Here is an 18,204-nt window from a genome sequence, read left to right on the forward strand (position 1 = left end):
CAAAGAACTTTAAAGGCAAATAGCTAATTTGGGTTAACTGCCTTGATTTGTTTGCTACTGTTTAAGTCAGAAATTGAACTGTCCACTTGCCTTTCTAGGAGGAACAATGGAGGCGTACGCTTATGTTGACTTTAACGTATCTGGAACCCTATTGGCCAGCGTAGGCAGCAGTCCAGACTACATGCTGACTATCTGGAACTGGAGGCATGAAAGGATTGTGCTGAGGTCCAAAGCTTTCTCACAAGATGTTTACCGGGTCACCTTCTCCACTGAAAATGAGAAGCAACTTACCACGTCTGGTGCAGGACACATCAAGTGAGTCTCAAATGGTTCTGTGTCATTGTCTTGTAGAGATCTGGCTTTCGGGATACAATATCTCTTTTACTGCTAGACATCCGGTTATCTATTATCGTCTTCTGCTCACAGCCATAGTGTTGCCCCTGGATGTTTCCTGTCCGCTATTATCTTATCTTTTAACAATTTAAATGTGTATCTTCAACACTGGATCTTCCAGAGATTCATACACAATATTGTGCCTCTTAACTATTGTGACGAAGTACCCTCTCCGCCAAACTCTAAATCAGCCCCATAGTTGGGTAGTAAAGGGCAGCCATGATTGAGCTGCAGTAGCCCTCTCAGATCCCTGGTCCCTGGTGCCACTTCATTAAATCAAATCAAATCGACAGCATTTGGAAAGCGCAACACTGCCACCCTTAGGGGTATCTGTACACTGCATCTGCTGCACCATTGAAAGCTCCACCCCAGCTGGCCCTGTCCCAACTCCTCCTGATCTGATCATAGTTTGCTGTGCCTGGGGTCTCAAGTTGAACTACGCAGTGAGGTCCATTAAGACCGAAGCACCTCTTGGAGTTGCTTGGTTTTTTACTAAGAGGGGGCATGCCACAACAATTCAGACTGGATTGAGCCCTTTGTGACTCACCCAAGACAGATTTGCATAGGGTTGTTCCCATGGCTGTAAGTGGGCCAGGCCTGCCGGTGTGACAGTTCTAAAAAGCGAGTGCTGAGACAGGTCCCTTTCGGGGGTCTCAATTATTGCCCTCACCCTCCGAGGGAAGTAAATCAATCTTAACTTGGTAGAACTACCACCCTTTGCTGCCTTTGATGCATCTTTAAAGGGAGTTTTTTCACAGTCTCATCATTTCAGAAACGTTGTGCACCGTCTGGATTGGGGGTGTCCAGCATATGACCAGAATTTGAGTTTATCCAGAAAAGATAAAATAAAATGTAATGAATGTGAATGGAACTCATTTCATTATACATAGGAGCATATTGTGTGAGAATATGGCATTGTTTCATCCCTCTTAGGCCTACATTGGAAACCACTGGTTAGGGTCCACAAACTTCTGATGTCCTCCTTACCAGTGCCTCACATCTGCTCACTGCCAGTCCATACCCATTGTGTTCCATTCACTTTGTGGTTGCAGATTTCTCAATTATTCACAGTTGAACCTAGAAAATGGGGACTTAACGTTGTTCACTTCACTAAGTTATTCCCCATTCCTCCAGCAGTTTCCCTCAGCATTGCCAGTTTTGAACGGGGGAATTAACTCCTTTTATCGGCTCCTTTGAATTAACATGCCTCTCGTAAAACAAAAGAACATATACTCCCTTGCTACCAGTTTCTGAACTGGATATCTTTAGACAGAACAGCCGCACACGTCTCTGCTCAAGTAGTAAAGGTATTCTGTGTAACTTCAAGATTCCCATGACAACCATGGCCCCTGGTTTGAATAAGCTCATGGGTACCCATCTCTGTTTGACCTCCGATGGCTTCCCCCTTCATTTTGACTCACCATGTTGCTAAGTGCCAAGAAGCTACTTGGCGTATTAACAAAATATGGTGCAGAGACAGAGGGGGTCATTAGGATGACGGGTGGACTTAGTCCGCCCGCCGCCCTATCGGAATTCGGGACCGCCCGCAAAATATAATTGTTAAAAATATCGATTTTCTATTAATATTATGTATTTTAGTATATATTTTATGTGTGTGTAATGTTTTTTTTTTGTATGGTAATTGTATTTTTATTGTATGTGTTAAAAATGTAAGTAGTTATTAATTTTTTTTATTTGAATTTTGCTTTTTTAGTACCTTAGCGTGTATTGGGTTTATAGGGGAATATAGTGGGAAGTAATTCAACTATGTAAAATGTGTTGATTATTTTTTTTAGTTGTTAGTTTTTTTTTGCTTGAAATTTGCTTTTTTAGTTCTGTAGCTGGTTGTGGATTTATAGGGGAATAGGGTGGGAAGTAATTTAATGATATTACATTTATTGAATAATTTTTATTTATTAATATTTGTTTAATTGAGATGTTATAGTGTTAAATGTGTAAATTCATTTATTAATAATTATATAATAATTAGGTGTTCATTTTCATTAATTAATTATTAATTAATTATGGTAAGTGTGTAATTCATTTTAGGTGTGTGTGTTTTGTTTTCACAATATTTTTTTATTGATGTTTCAAACCACCAGCGCTGGTTAGCAGCAATGCAACATCAATTGGATAAATGACAGTATACTATATGATCAACCGCTTCGCACTGTACCCATCCTATCGGAACTCGGGACCGCCCGCCATAAGGGCGGGGGTCCCGTGGGGGGTATTAGGATGCGCCCGCCACAGTGGCGGGCGCATCCTGCATTGTTAACATTGTGGCGGGCGTTGCTCTCAGCACCACCCGCCACAATGCTAACAATGCATGCATGCATTTGCATACAAAAAGCCGCAGGCACCGCGTGGTGCCTGCCGCATTGTGTATGCAAATGCTGCCTTTCCGTGGGCAATGCTAATATGGCTGGCGGTGTCTAAAAGACACCGCCACCATATTAAATGTTTTCTGCCCCGGCCGCAAGGCGACCAGGGCGGAAGAGCGGTGAACGGTCTTTCCGTCCGCTGCCGTCCCCCCGCCATCCTAATATGGCGGGGGGAATTCAGGTGCGGATGGCGGGCGGATTGCCCCCGCCAGGCTGGCGGTGGCTACCGCCAGCCTGGCGGGGGCAATCCGCCCGCCATCCTAATGGGCCCCAGAATATCGAGTAAAAATAAAAATCGAATTGCACAAATATTGTGTTAAAAATATTGTGGGTCAGGAATATCGACAGACAAACTCTCGTGGTCAAGAATATCGATTTTAGGTAAGTAATATCGATGTAAACTTTTTCGACGTTTGGTATATTATTTGCAAAAATATAATTGTTAAAAATATCGATTTTCTATTAATATTATGTATTTTAGTATATATTTTATGTGTGTAATGTTTTTTTTGTATAATAATTGTATTTTTATTGTATGTGTTAAAAATGTAAGTAGTTATTAATTTTTTTTATTTGAATTTTGCTTTTTTAGTACCTGAGCGTGTATTGGGTTTATAGGGAAAAAGAGTGGGAAGTAATTCAACTATATAAAATGTGTTTTTGTAGTTGTTATTTTTTTTTGCTTGAAATTTGCTTTTTTAGTTCTGTAGCGGGTTGTGGATTTATAGGGGAATAGGGTGGGAAGTAATTTAATGATATTACATTTATTGAATAATTTTTATTTATTAATATTTGTTTAATTGAGATGTTATAGTGTTAAATGTGTAAATTCATTTATTATTAATTATGTAATAATTAGTTGTTAATTCATTGTCATTAATTAATTAGTAATTAATTATGGTAAGTGTGTAATTCATTTTAGGTGTGTGTGCTTTTTTTCACAATATTTTTTTATTGATTTTTCAAACAGCCAGCGCCGGTGAGCAGCAATGCAACATCAATTGGATAAATGACAGTATAATATATGATCAACCGCTTCGCACTGTACCCCCCGCCCATATCCCTCCCTCCGCCACCAGTGTGCCTCAAGAGCGTGACCTGTCAAAAATTAAAGTACATCAGAATCAACAGTGATACAGTACAGGGCATAACAGTTCTTTTCAGAGATTATCATTAAGTCCATTGATCATATCTCGGTAAAGTCCCCCCCGTGCCAAAGCGCCAGCTAGATCTCGCCAATCCTCCAAGTCCGAACCCTCCCCTGATTCTGAGTCTTGGGCCTTCAATATCGCAACTAAGCCCTGCAACGCCCTCATCGCCTCCAGTGCCTTGTCATTATTAGTTCGCAGGGCCTGCTGGAGCCTAAGTGTTCCTTCACTCTGCGCCCATTTGAGCAATTCCGTCCACCATCTCCCCCACACCTGGCCCCCTCGCTGATTTCCAATGCATTGTGATTTCGTTTTTGCTGTATGTGCGAACCAGTGCAATAAACAGATGTCCTTGTCTAGTTCTAATGTCCGGCAGTTATATGACACAGCAGTTCCAGCACCTCCTTCCAATATGTTCCTAAACTCGTACACCTCCACATCAGGTGCTGGAAGTCGGCTCCCTTCAAGCTACATCTCGGGCACTGAGCGGCTGCCGCATTGAAATATTGATTACGTTTGGCCGGCGTCAAATACGCCCTGTGCAGGACATAGAACTGTACCAATTGAAATCTAGCTTTCCTCGTACTCTTCCAGGCTCTTCTAATCAGCTATACCCATGTTTTTTCTGGGATTTCCCTGCCAAGGTCCTGTTCCCACTTTCCCTGCAACGTGCGCAATGGCTCCAGAGCCTCCGTCAATATGCGCCTGTAAAGGCACGTAATGGCCCTAACAGTTCCCGCCGCCATCACCACATACTGGCACACCATTGGGGTTTGTGGTTCCGACAGACCCATCCCCCAATAATGCTGCATAGCCGAAATAAGCAAATAATCCCCACGCAGAAGGTCGTTTTTATGTTGAAGGGCCTGAAATGAAAACAGAGTTTCATTTTCATAGAGGTCTCCCAGCACTTGTATTCCCAGATCTTCCCAGTTAGCTAGTGCCACCCAATTCCCCGCCATGCGGTAAGGCCGTACACACACCCAGCGGTATCTCCGGAGCATACAGGCGACTGAATCCGACCCGGCTCCAATTCCAGCACAACCGCAGCGTCCTCTCTTCAAGACGCATCTTCTGCTGGAGCACTATAAAGGACAGAATATATTGTGGGATCCATCACCCTGCAGGGCCTTCTGGGCCCGGGAACTCCCGAGCCACTCCCTGGGTGAGCCACTGCAACTGCGCTGCTAAATAGTACCATACAAAATCTGGCACTGCCATACCCCCATCAGCTCTCGGGCGTATCATTGTGGTCATAGCAACCAGCCATCTGCCCGACCCCCAGATAAATCCCACAGCCATAGAGCGGAGCTGTCGGAAGACGGAGCCCGGCACCCAGATCGGCAACGTCCGAAAATAATCCAATAAGCGTGGGTGCGCCACCATCTTCAGGAGCGCCACCCGACCCGCTACGGATAGTGGCAACGTATCCCAAAGCCCAAAACTACCCCTAAGTCCGTGTATGGCCCTGCCCAAATTACCCTCCAACAAATCCTTGGGGTATGATAAACGTTGGTGTATAAATAAGGTAAACAACGGGGGTCCCAGCGGATGTCCGCCACCTGCGAAGGATTCAGCACAGCCGGCGCCACCAGAAACAAGCAGGTCTTTGCCCAGTTTACCTTCAGCCCCGAGTACTGCCCAAACACACGGAGCAATTGTCGCACGCCCTCCTAAGCCGTATCCATATTGGCGCGAAAGATCAACAGGTAATCCGCATAGAGGGAGATAAACTGCATGTCCCCCCGACGGTATAAACCCGGATCATGCCTCCCCAACCAGGCATGGGAGGCCAGTGGCTCAATGGCCAATGCAAACAGCAACGGAGAGAGCGGGCATCCCTTTCGCGTGCCCCGCCCCACCCGGCAGGCCGATGAGATTGTCACACCCGTCCGCATCCAAGCCATCGCTGACCTATAAAGGAGTTCCGTCCACCCCACAAAGGCGCCTCCAAGTCCGAACTCGCGTAGGATCCGGTACAAATACGGCCACTCAAGGCTGTCAAATGCCTTCTCAATATCCACTGAGAGCACCGCCTCGGCAGGGGTCTCACTATGGTCATCTCCTTGAATCCACAGCAGCCATCGCACATTAGTTGCGGTATTGCGCTTTGGGATAAGGTCAGAATAGACCAGTTGTGTCATGTAAGGAAGAAGCCGGTCGCAAGAATGCTACTCAAAATCTTATGGTCAGTTGTTAACATAGATAATGGGCGGTAGGCCACCCTAGACAAAGGGTCCTTACCTGGTTTCAGCAACGGGATAATGATAGCCTCACAAGTGGAATCCGGTAGTCTCCCTACCTCCTGAGTTTCCCGATAAACCACCAGCAATTTGGGGGTCAGGATATCGACATAAGTAGAGTAAAACTCAATTGGTAGGCCATCTGCGCCTGGGGTTTTCTTAAGCGCCGTATGTTTTATTGCGCTACGTACTACCCCCACTGTGATCTCCTGCCCCAACGCGTCTCCCTGGTCGCCCTCAAGGTGCGGAAGTTGTACTTCAGCCAAGAACTCATCCAATCCATCACATGCACCCCGCATCTTGCTCTCGTAGAGGTCCGTATAGAATGCCAAGAACATCTCGTTAATCCCTTGTTTGGTATATTCCGGTACGCCTGCCAGAGGGGTCAAAGCCAGGACCGGCGTACCCCTCGGGCCAGGTTGGCCAACCATGCCAAGAGGGAACCCACATTATCTCTCTCCACGTGTGCCCGCACCAGATACTCTTTGTGGTCGAAGCAGCGCAACCTCTCTACCTGCGCTGCCACTCCCTCTCTCACAAATAAAACTTCAGCCTGTGCTCCCGGGTCCTCAGGATGAGCTCTCTCTGCCCGACGCATCGCAGTTCCTCCCTCTCTATGTCTGTCAAAAGCATCTTCCGCACTCCTGCTGTTTTAGCAATACACAGGCCCCGCACCACCACCTTAAAGGCATCCCACTCCAGAGTCAGGGTCGAAGCCGACCCTTCATTCTCGAGGAAATAATGCTCTATACCCTCCTGCACCTCTGCACAGAATACCAGGTCTTCCAAAGCCTCTGGGCGTAATCGCCAAGTAGGGATTGCAGGCCGTCCCTGAGACCACCTCAACAGTAGCGGGTTATGATCCGATATTGTCTTCGCCAGATACTCACTATGGCGGACCAACGCATGGACATCTGGAGAGCACAACACCGTGTCTAGCTGGACATGCAAGTCATGTAAAGGAGAATAATAAGAATAGTCCCGCTTGCCCATATGCTGCGCTCGCCATGTATCAATCAGCCCCCACTCAGCCTGCCAATCACTCCGGAGTTTTGAGAGCTTATGTATGGGTGCCCGGGGTAGCGGTGAATGTGACCTATCCATCTCAGTATCTGTGACTGAGTTGAAATCACCCCCTGAAAGCACCGAACCAGTCAGAAATGGCGCCAGTTTGCCTGATAACCGAGCAAAATAAACCTTCTGGTCTACATTAGGGGCATACACACTGCAGAGTGTCACGTCCCTCCCATCCAACCTCCCCATAACAGCCACAAACCGCTCTTCAGGATCCACTATCTGCTGAGTTGACTGGAAGGGAACTCCCGCCCTCACCCAAACCAGAGCACCCCTAGCAAAAGCAGAATACATTGAATTTTAGGTGCGTGTCGTGGTGTTTATAGGTGTAAATGGTGGGAAGTAATGTATTTTTTATGAGGAATTATTAATTAGTTCATTTAAATTAATTAATTAGTAATACATTATGGTAATTGTGTAATTAATTTTAGGGTTGTGTTGCGGATATCATAGTTTTACAGAATGTAAACTCGAATGTGTTTTTTTATTAATAATATATTTTTAATTCATTTTTAATTCTGTTAATGATGGAAATAAATTTAAACAACAATGTTGAAGTCTTTTTTTATTGTTGTGGTGTGATAGGGTAGGGAATTAAATACATACATTTATGTGTTAAATTATTTGTTAATATTTGCTCTTTTTAAATACATATTGTTTATAAATGTATTTATTAATTTATTTTATATATTATTTGTACCTTTTTGGTATATGTAATTAATATTATAATATGTGTTCTTTTTATATATTTAATATATTTAATCGCACATTTAAAAATATTGTATATTTATTTTTAAGATTATTATTTTTTTTTCAATTGTTTAAATGTTATTAGTATTTTTTGTTTCTCTGCTATCCAACACTTTCCCTACTATTGCACTTACTAGAGTGGGAATAGTAATGTTTACCCCTCCGCTATCCAACACTTTCTCTACTGGAATAGTAATGTTGTATTGTATTGTATTGTTACATATATATAGCGCACTATCACCCGATGGGTATCCTGGTGCTCTGATTACCTTGCAGACACAAAACTTGGCTGCAACCTTATGAGCTGAAAGGGCTGAAACAGTAACTGGACTTAACTAGTCCCTAGACATGTTTTCAGTTTCTTTCTAAAAATTCAGCAAATACTCAGTTTGTCTGAGGTGAAGCGGTAGTTTATTCCACAGACGTGAGGCTACAGAGCTAAATGATCTACCCCCAAACCGTGTATTTTTAAATCTGGCTGTATACACCAATTTTGCAGTTGATGAACGAAGGTTTCTAGTTGGAGTATACCAAGTGAATTTGCTCTGCAGTGGTTTAGGTCCAACTTCATGTAGTGCCCTGTGAACAATACAGAGTGCTTTGAATTGCACTCTCTTCAGAATTGGTAGGCAATGTAGATCCTTCAAAGCTGGAGGTCTTTATAATGCCAGCTTGGCTGCAATTGACTGAATTCTCTGCAGCTTTTTAATCAGAGACATTGGTGCTCCAAGTGGCAAGGCATTGCAGTAATCCAGACTGCTCAACAGGACACTCCTCACCACCTGTGACCTAACGGAAAAAGGTAATAGCAGTAGTATTTTCCTTGAAGCTCTGATCAAGGATGCACAGGTACCAACAATTCTGTTTACTATCAAATACTACCCCCAAATTACGCACAGACTTAGATGGAGTAAGTGGGTTGTCAGTCGAGGTAGGCCAGAAGTCAGCTTGGAGTGAGAGGGAAATTTTGCTCACTGTGCAGTGTACAATTTCAGTCTATTAAATTACAGTGAATTGTCCCTAAGCCATTTTGTTGTTCTTCGCTGGTTCGCCGAAGCAGACAGCGAATCCATCTCCGAATCCATCCCATTCTCCGGATCGGGACGATGAAGGTGAGGAGGAGATAGTTGGAGAGGGAGAGGCTCCGTAACCCGAAGGTCTGTCGACTCCAGTGCACCAGCCTGAAGAGGAGGTCGACATCGTATCGACTCCGCGTCCTCGAGATCCACCTGGGAGTTCGTATCCAACCTTCCCTACTCCAGGTCAGGATCCGATGCATTTTCTAAATCCGATGTATGGTATCTACTCCAGGGCTATGTACCCCTCTGGGATGCCTGTTGGTTCCACGGGTCCGATGGCATTTGGTCTGGGTGTCCCCCAATCCTATGCCCCTGCGCCCTTTATGCCCTTTATGCCGGCTCCGGCGCCGCATTGGCATCTTCCGACACCGGCGAGGCCTTCGACTCCGAAGCCATCGACACAGAAGTCGACGACACCGAATCCTTCGACGCCGGTTCCATCATCTCTGATGCCAAATCCCGAACGACGTCGTGGAAGTCTTCCTCATCCGACACCGGGCTCGACGCCGGCTCCGGCTTCGACAGAGTCGACAGTGGATCCGATGGCTTCGAAAGTGAAGCACAGGTCGAGGCGTGAAGCCCAGAGACTTATGGAGGAAGAGAGCTATCGTGAGGAGTATTTGGAGGAGGGTGAACTACAGGATTCTGAGGACACTTATGAGGATCTTTCGGTGGCCAGTGGTGTTGAACTGTCCCCTGAGTGGGATTTGGTTTCAGTGACAGACGAACCCTCAAAGTATGTGGCTCCTTACCACGTTGTAATTAAAAAAGCAGCAAATTTATTGAACATCGCTTTACCTACTGCTGAGTTCAAATCAAATCTACTCACAGAGGTTCTTCACTCTCCCTCATCAGTGACTGAACCATTGCTGCCCTTTAATGATGCCCTTAGGGATCCTATTTTAGAGGTTTGGAAGAAACCATTATCAACTCCAGCTGTGTCTAGAGCTGTTGCCAGAAGATACAGGACTGCTCCAGATGATCCTGAATTTTTATCCACTCACCCTCGGCCTGAGAGTTTGGTGGTGCAAGCTGCCTGTTCCAAAGGATCAACTGGTGCTTTTCCTCAAGTTCCAGCTGAAAAGGAATCGAGAAAGCAGGATCAGGCTGCTAAAAAGGTTTTCTCTTCTGCCAGCATGGCATTAAAGTCCACAAACGCGACCTGTCTGATGGGTCGTTACATTCACGCACTAATAGACACTGTTAAGCAGTTAGTGCCAAAGATACCGGAGGATGATAGAAAGGACTTCCAGGAGGTTATTTCAGACACTCAGGCTGCAGCAAGACAGGTGATACAGAGTGGTTTAGACACTGCAGATTCTGTTGCGAGGATCATGGGCTCTTCAGTAGCTACAAGGAGAGCTGCATGGCTGTAATCGTCTGAGTTTTCAACAGATGTCCAGTCTACTTTAATGGATCTTCCATTCGACGGATCTGGTTTGTTTGGAAAGAAAGCAGATGCTGCTTTAGAACGTTTTAAAGACAGCAGGGCGACTGCTAAGTCGTTGGGCCTTCAGACCTGGGGCTCTTTTGGAAAGCGTTCTAGAGGATTTGGCAGATCTTCCTTTCGATCTTACAAATCTACGCAGCAGCAGCCACAGCAGCAGCAAAACACGCTGTACATGTCTTATAGGGGCAAGCAAAGAGGCCGTTGTCGAGGTCGTCAAATCTCCTCCTCTTCCTCCTCTTCCCCTTCCCAGTCCCCTGCCAACGCAGCAAAGCAGCCCTAGATCCGCCATTCCGGGTTATGTGGGCCCAGTGGGGGGCCGGCTTACCCATTTCCTACAAGATTGGGAATTGATAACATCGGATCTTTGAGTTCTCAATCTTGTAGAGAATGGGTATGCTCTTCCCTTTTGGGAATTTCCCCCAAATTACCCAGGAAGAAGTCCTGGCACTGTTCCGAAAAAGGTGCGATAGAGGTGGTTCCAGAGCAGGAAAGGGGTCAGGGGTGCTACTCCCGGTATTTCCTGATCCCCAAGAAGGATGGCAGGCTTCGGCTAATTCTGGATCTCAGGATCTTGAACCTTTACCTGAAACAAGAAAAGTTCAAGATGCTCACTCTTGCACAGGTTCTTCAAGCGCTGCTAGAAGAAGACTGGATGGTGTTGATCGACTTGCAGGATGCGTATTTCATATTCCCATCTTGAAGTCGCACAGAAAGTATCTCCGTTTTACGGTTGGGTCGCAACACTACCAGTTTGCGGTCCTTCCGTTTGGTCTTACTACTGCGCCTCAAGTCTTCACCAATGTGATGGCAGTGGTGGCAGCTCATCTCAGGAGGTCGGGGATACCTGTATTCCCGTATCTGGACGACTGGCTGATCAAAGCGGAGTCGCCGGAGAAAGTGCTCCATCATTTGCAAGAAACAACTCAGTTGTTACACAGGTTGGGTTTTTCGATAAATGTACCCAAGTCTCACCTGGTGCCCTCCCAGCGCAACCTGTTCATAGGTGCGGTACTGGACACTACTGTGTGTCGTGCATTCCCTCCACCTCAAAGGATTCGCGACATACATGAAATGATTCCTTTGTTCTACAATGGAGCGGTCGTTCCAGTCCTGAAGGTCCTTCGCCTGCTCGGTCTGATGGCTTCTTGCATTCTATTGGTCAACCATGCACGCTGGCACATGAGGGCACTCCAGTGGTGCCTCCGCAGGCAGTGGTATCAGCACAATGGGGATCTCAGGGAGTCAGTGAGGATCTCCAGAGAAGCTGCGGCGGATCTGTCCTGGTGGAGCGTGGAAGGCAATCTGTCGCAAGGAAAGCCTTTTCAACTTCCTCCATCGGTGGCCATGATAATAACGGATGCATCCACTCTAGGGTGGGGTGCTCATCTGGGGGACCTGGAGGTCAATGGTCTTTGGTCTCCAGAGGAAAGGTTGCTTCATATCAACCTTCTAGAGTTACGGGCGATTCGTCTGGCGCTCAAGGCCTTCCTCCCTTCCCTTCGTGGTCAGTCGGTTCAGGTCCTGACGGACAACACGACCGCGACGTGGTACATCAACAAGCAGGGAGGAGTGGGGTCGCAGTGTCTCTGCAGAGAGGCTCTGCGTCTCTGGTCCTGGGTTCAGGACCATCAGATTTGTCTGATGGCAAATCATCTGGCCGGAGTTCAGAACGTTCGTGCAGACAGTCTCAGTCGGCAGTTCTCTGCCGACCACGAGTGGAGGCTTCATCCAGAGGTAGTTCGTCACGTCTTTCGGACGTGGGGGACTCCTCATGTGGACCTTTTTGCCACTCAGGAGAATGCTCACTGCCTGTTTTTCTGCAGTCTCCGGTATCCGATGCAAGGAGCCTTGGGGGACGCGTTTCAGTTGAGTTGGAGCTCGCAACTCCTTTACGCGTTTCCTCCCATACCTTTGATTCCTCGGATTCTGAGGAAAATTCGCCAAGACCAGGCCCAAGTTATATTGATCGCCCCGGATTGGCCAAGAAGGGTGTGGTACTCAGACCTTCTCCACCTCTCCTCTCACCCGCCGCTCCGTCTCCCTCACAGGGCAGATCTCCTCTCCCAGATGGAGGGGCAGGTTCTACACCCCCACCTCCAGACCTTACACCTTCATGCCTGGAGATTGAACGGGGCAACCTGAGTTCTTTTTCTCTCTCGCCTTACGTGGTGGACGTCATCTTGTCAGCCAGGCATGACTCCATTAAGTCCATCTATTCTTATAGGTGGTCTAAATTTGTCTCTTGGTGTGGGGAGAAATCTATTGACCCTTTGGGAGCCCGTTTGTCTGATGTTCTCCAGTTTGCCCTTTCTCTGGCGCAACAGGGGCTTGCTGTTGCCACAGTGAAGGGCTATCTTTCAGCGCTGTCGGCATTTCTCTGCTTGCCTGACCAGCCATCTCTTTTTAAATCTCCTGTGGTTTTAAGGTTTTTGAAGGGCCTCAAGTATAAGTTCCCTCCTATTCCTTTTATTGTGCCTCTGTGGGACTTAAATCTTGTTTTGACCTTTCTGATGGGTGCTCCCTTTGAGCCTCTTCACAAATGTCCTATGAGGCTTTTGACTCTTAAGACAGTTTTCCTTGTGGCAATAACCTCGGCAAGGAGGGTAAGTGAGCTTTAAGCTCTTAGTTCCAAGCCCCCTTTCTTGTCCATTCATGCTGATCGAATGGTTCTTAGGACCAGGGCTGCTTTTCTGCCTAAGGTGGTGACTCCCTTCCACCTTGGTCAATCTGTTACCCTCCCTACCTTTTATCCTCCCCCACACCCTTCCAAGGAGGAGGAGAGATTGCACCGTCTCGACCCCAAGAGGGCGGTGTCTTTTTACCTGGACAGAACTAAAGACTGTCGGTTGGATGACCAGCTCTTCGTTGGCTTTGCTTGCTGCAAGAGAGGAAGAGCGGTCCATAAAAGAACTTTATCAAGATGGATCGTCCTCTGTATAAATATCTGCTACTCTTTGGCCGGTAAGGAACCTCCAGAGGGTATAAGGGCTCATTCTACTAAAGCTAAGTCGTCAACCTCTGCATTGGCTAGAGGTGTTCCTGTAGAGGATATTTGTAGGGCGGCAACTTGGTCTTCCTCCACACTTTCGCGAAGCATTACTGCTTGGATTCCGAGGTGAGGAGGGACGGCCACTTTGCGCGCTCTGTTCTCCAGGATTTCCTGGTCTAGAAAAGTGGACACCCTCCGGGAGTGGGGACTGCTGTGGGACTCTATTCACAAGGTGAGGAATCCACACGGCAGATGTATCTATCAGAAGAACAAGTTGCTTACCTTCGGTAACGCTTTTTCTGGTAGATACAATATCTGCCTGTGGATTCCTCACTGACCCACCCGCCTCCACGTTGTCCACTCTTCTATGCCAGAGTTTCTATTATGTATTTATTTTATTGTCAAGGAGTTGTTTATTTCAAATGTTTTATTGCATTTGCTTCACACTGTGTGTGTTACCTTGATATTTGTACTGCGTATACTGTGTATATGTCTACTGTCATTGGTCCGTCCGTGTGCCTCGAAGGCACGGAAAAAAGGGCGGAACTGATGTCATCACGCCGGCGTGGGCCTATTATAGGCGTCGGTGACGTCAGCGGAGTCGCGAGCGATGCCGTGCCTCTATGACGTCCAAGTCCACGTCTGTGCGAAGCTACGAAAAGAATTTCCGAATGTTGCTGATGCAAGGGGATATTCACAAGGTGAGGAATCCACAGGCAGATATTGTATCTACCAGAAAAAGCGTTACCGAAGGTAAGTAACTTGTTCTTCTATGCACAACGTGGCAGGCACTGCGCGTTGCCTGCCATGTTGTGCATGAAACTGCATGGGGGTACCATTAGTACGCCCTATGTGCACCCCCACCCGCTCGAACACCCAGGTGGCCCGCAACGGGCCCCCAAAGACAACACCGCATGTCTTTCCATGGCAGAGTCTCCACCATGAAAAGACATTCCACTGCCATGATACTAATATGGATGTCGGTGCCTGCAAGGCACCGCCACCATATTCCAGGTCTTTTCCGCCCAGTAGGCAATCGGGCAGATTGCCTACCGGTGGAAAACCGGCAGACGGTCTTCTCGTCCACCGGGATCCTCCCCCCTCGCCCCCCACCATCGTAATGTGGCGGAGGGAAAAGTCATGCGGGCGGTGGATTTTGGCGGGCGGATCGGCACCGCCATACGGGCAGTGGCAATCCGCCCGCTATCATAATGACCCCCAAAGGGTGGAATGATTACTGCCTGCTGTCTATCTGACTGAAACCAATTGAGCACCATACCATCAACATCCAAAGTCCTGGAGCCTTTTCAATAAAATGTGATGATTAACTTAACCGTATCAAAAGCGGCCGACATATCGAGTAATACCAATATGACCGCTTGGCCGGTATCAGCACGCATTCTTAGCTCATCTAACTCTGTGACCAGGGCTGTCTCAGTGCCATGTGTAGTCCGAAACCCGAATTGAAACTCATCTAGTAGATGTTTTACTTCTAAAAATTGTGATAGGGCCTACAAAATTATTTCCAAAGCCTATGCGAAAGTGGGTCCAGTGGAGATCCTAAGACACTTTTTTTTTTTGAAAAACTTTATTCGTGAATGTATATTCGTCACATATGTATACAGTATTAGCAACAGACATGCAGTGCATCACGCTTTTCAATTTACTCCCAGTCCACATATAAAGGGCAGAGACTCATCCTCTAGGTCGTTTCCATACAAATTTGTGTATAATATTAGAGGTCTCTATTATTATCAGGACGTGTCCTTATACCCACCCGCACGCTCCCCAACTATCCCTCCCCACCCAACCAACTCAGGTGTTCAATTCCTCCTGACTGTTCAAACTCCGCTCCCCAGCGCTGTTCACTCCCTGCCAGGATCTTGCAATCGAAGCTTTTTTTTAACCACCTCCGTCCCGTCTCAGTGCTCTATACAGTCTACAGTAGTCCCTCAGAGCCTCAGTGCGCTCAGTTGTCCTGGGACTGGGGCCGGTCCGCACCATCTAATTCTTTTTTTTTTTAAATCTTTATTTATTATTTTCAAAAATAAACATACAAATAAAGGGATGCATAGATGTTGAAAAAGTACAGTCGCATCACATCGTGTCACTTTAGTCACATACATACAATGCATAATAATGTGAGCATACTTAAGATCTATATTAGGCCAAAAGAACAGTTATCTAAGCGTATATAGTTACAACGCTGGGTCCTAGTGCGGCCGGGTACATTTCCCAGCCTTGATGAAATAGAGGCTTCACATACATGTCCACAGTATTTGATGAGGGAGGGGAAAACAATCAGGGAGTTGGTCAGGCAGAGTACACAAAGCAAGTGTAGCAGGTAGCGACTCTGCGAAATTGATCAACCGATCCCTTCGGGATTCATATCTGGGGTAGAGGCCGTCTGGGCCATGGCCGTGACGCCAGCTAGATATGTGCGATACGGATCCCAAATATCTTTAGGTCTGGATGTAATGGGGACCATGGTAGAGTACTCTTCACTATTGGCGTTGCAGTGTGCCATGCTCCGGAGCCAGGAGTTATGTAACGGGGGCCGACGGTCACACCATCGAAGTGCCACCTCGCGTTTTGCTAGCAAGAACCCCAGTGCCGCCAACCTACGCGTCGCCTTAGGGAAGTCGGCCATGTAACCCAGTAGGGCAATCTCGGGGATGGGGACTAGATTCAGGCTCAGTATGTCACTAAGTGTGTGGTGTACTCTGGACCAGTAGTCTTGAAGCATTGGGCATGCCCACGAAAGGTGTGCGAAGTCCGCGTGGGGGCCACCGCACTTGGGGCAGTTGTGTGGCCGTGCAGGGTCTATTTTGTGTAGTCGCGCTGGGGTGAAGTATAGCCTACGCAAGAACTTAAAGTGTAGGAGCTTGTGTCTACTGTTCAGTGAGATGTCTTTGGTCGCCCTACAGCACCACTGCCACTGCTCATCTGTGATGGGGTAACCCAAATCCGCCTCCCATGCAGCCCGCACTTTCTGATCTGGAAAAGGGAGAAGGTCGGCGCACATCCGATACAGTTTAGAGACGAAGTGAGTTCCTGGCGTGTGCTGGATAAGGAAGGTGAGGGGAGGCATCTCCTCCGGAGGGAGGGGAAACGAGGGGATCGAGGCACGCAGCAATGGTCGCAATCTATTGAGCACAAAGGAATCTATGCACGTCTGCGTTTTAAAGCGGTGATCTTCTGTGAGGGAAAAGGCATGGCCCTCAGGGAATAATTCCCCTATGGTGGATATATGGAATTTGGATAACGTTTGCTTCACCACAGTTTCCCCAGTTATTGCCAGCCAGGAGGGGTTGGGCAATGGGAGGGCTGGGGAGTATAGGTGGGTGAGCCCAGTCAGGTGGCGCAGTCTGCCCCACGCCCAGCAGGTCAACGATACAGTCTGAATGTCACGTGGGTCCCTAGGGAAGCCCGACGGCAGAGTGGTAGACAGCGATCCCGGCAGAACCAAATCGGCCTCAGGTTTCAAGTAGACAATCCGGGCATCGGGGTGGTACCAGGGGTATGCGTAGGAACATTGTGCCACAAGAAAGTAAAGATAGAAATCAGGAACACCCAGACCACCGCGCTCATATGGGAGTGTCAGTATGCGCCAAGACACGCGGGGGGTTTTATCTCCCCACACTAGTCGTAACAGTAATGAACGTAACTGTGTGAAGAAACGTTTTGTGAGGGGTACAGGTATATTGTTGAACAAGTACAGAAAACGTGCCAGCACCATCATTTTAATTATTGCGACATGCCCAGCCATGGACAATGGGAGACGATTCCATCGTTCAGTCTGGCCCTCCAGAGCAGTCAGCGCGGTGCCATAATTTAGTCTGATGATGGATTCAGTTTCCAGGTGTATTTGTATCCCCAGGTATTTCACCGAATCCCGGTTCCAAGTGAGGGGGAAAGGGCAGGGCCATTCAGTAGTGCTAGGCGTGAGCGGAAATATAACAGATTTGTGCCAGTTTATGCGTAACCCCGAAAACCTGCCAAACCGGGTTATTTCCGCGATCAACGGTTCAAGTTTGACCTGCGGTTGCCTGACATAAAGGATGGTGTCATCTGCATAAAGCGAAACTAAAAGCGGGCCAGTGCGGAACTGAAGCCCCCGATGTAAATGCCCTTCCTGAAAATGACGGACCAACGGGTCCATTGCTAAGATGTACAGAAGTGGCGAGAGGGGGCAACCCTGCCGCGTGCCACGCGACAGGGGGAACTGTGCAGTGATAGTGCCATTGAGGTGCAGTCGTGCCACAGGCCGCGTGTAAAGCAATTCCACCGTGTTCACCAGGCACTCGGGAATGCCCATCCGGCGCATCACCGACATGAGGAATGGCCATTCTAAAGAGTCGAACGCTTTTTCGGCGTCCAAGAGAATCACCGCCGCTGGGATGGCAGGATCCACCCGGTGCAGGACGGAGAAGAGGGTGCAGAGGTTGAGCGAGGTGAAGCGCTGCGGTACGAAGCCAGACTGTGCCGGGGAGATAATGGACTCCATGAATAACGACAGGCGGATGGCGATGGCTTTCGCCAGGATCTTGTAGTCTAAATTTAACAAAGAGAGAGGGCGATAAGAACCGCACAGTGCGGGATCCCTTCCCGGCTTGGGCAAAAGCACTATGACCGCTTCCCGAAGCGTGGGGGCAAACAGCCCGTCTCCAGGGCTTCAGCGTACACTTCCACTA

At 47.7% G+C, this 18,204-nt stretch overlaps 1 protein-coding gene across 2 annotated transcripts in view; it reads left to right on the forward strand.

The window, feature by feature from the left end:
* Positions 1 to 18,204, forward strand: part of CFAP44 (cilia and flagella associated protein 44) — a 969,845-nt gene that overhangs the window by 396,922 nt on the left and 554,719 nt on the right. For both annotated transcript variants that reach the window (XM_078656625.1, XM_078656626.1), the window contains one exon: positions 99 to 315. In XM_078656625.1, the coding sequence (XP_078512751.1) occupies positions 99 to 315 (217 nt within the window). The remainder of the gene's footprint in view (positions 1 to 98; positions 316 to 18,204) is intronic.

This window comes from Lissotriton helveticus, chromosome 8 (genome assembly GCF_964261635.1).
Source record: "Lissotriton helveticus chromosome 8, aLisHel1.1, whole genome shotgun sequence".
NCBI lineage: Eukaryota > Metazoa > Chordata > Amphibia > Caudata > Salamandridae > Lissotriton > Lissotriton helveticus.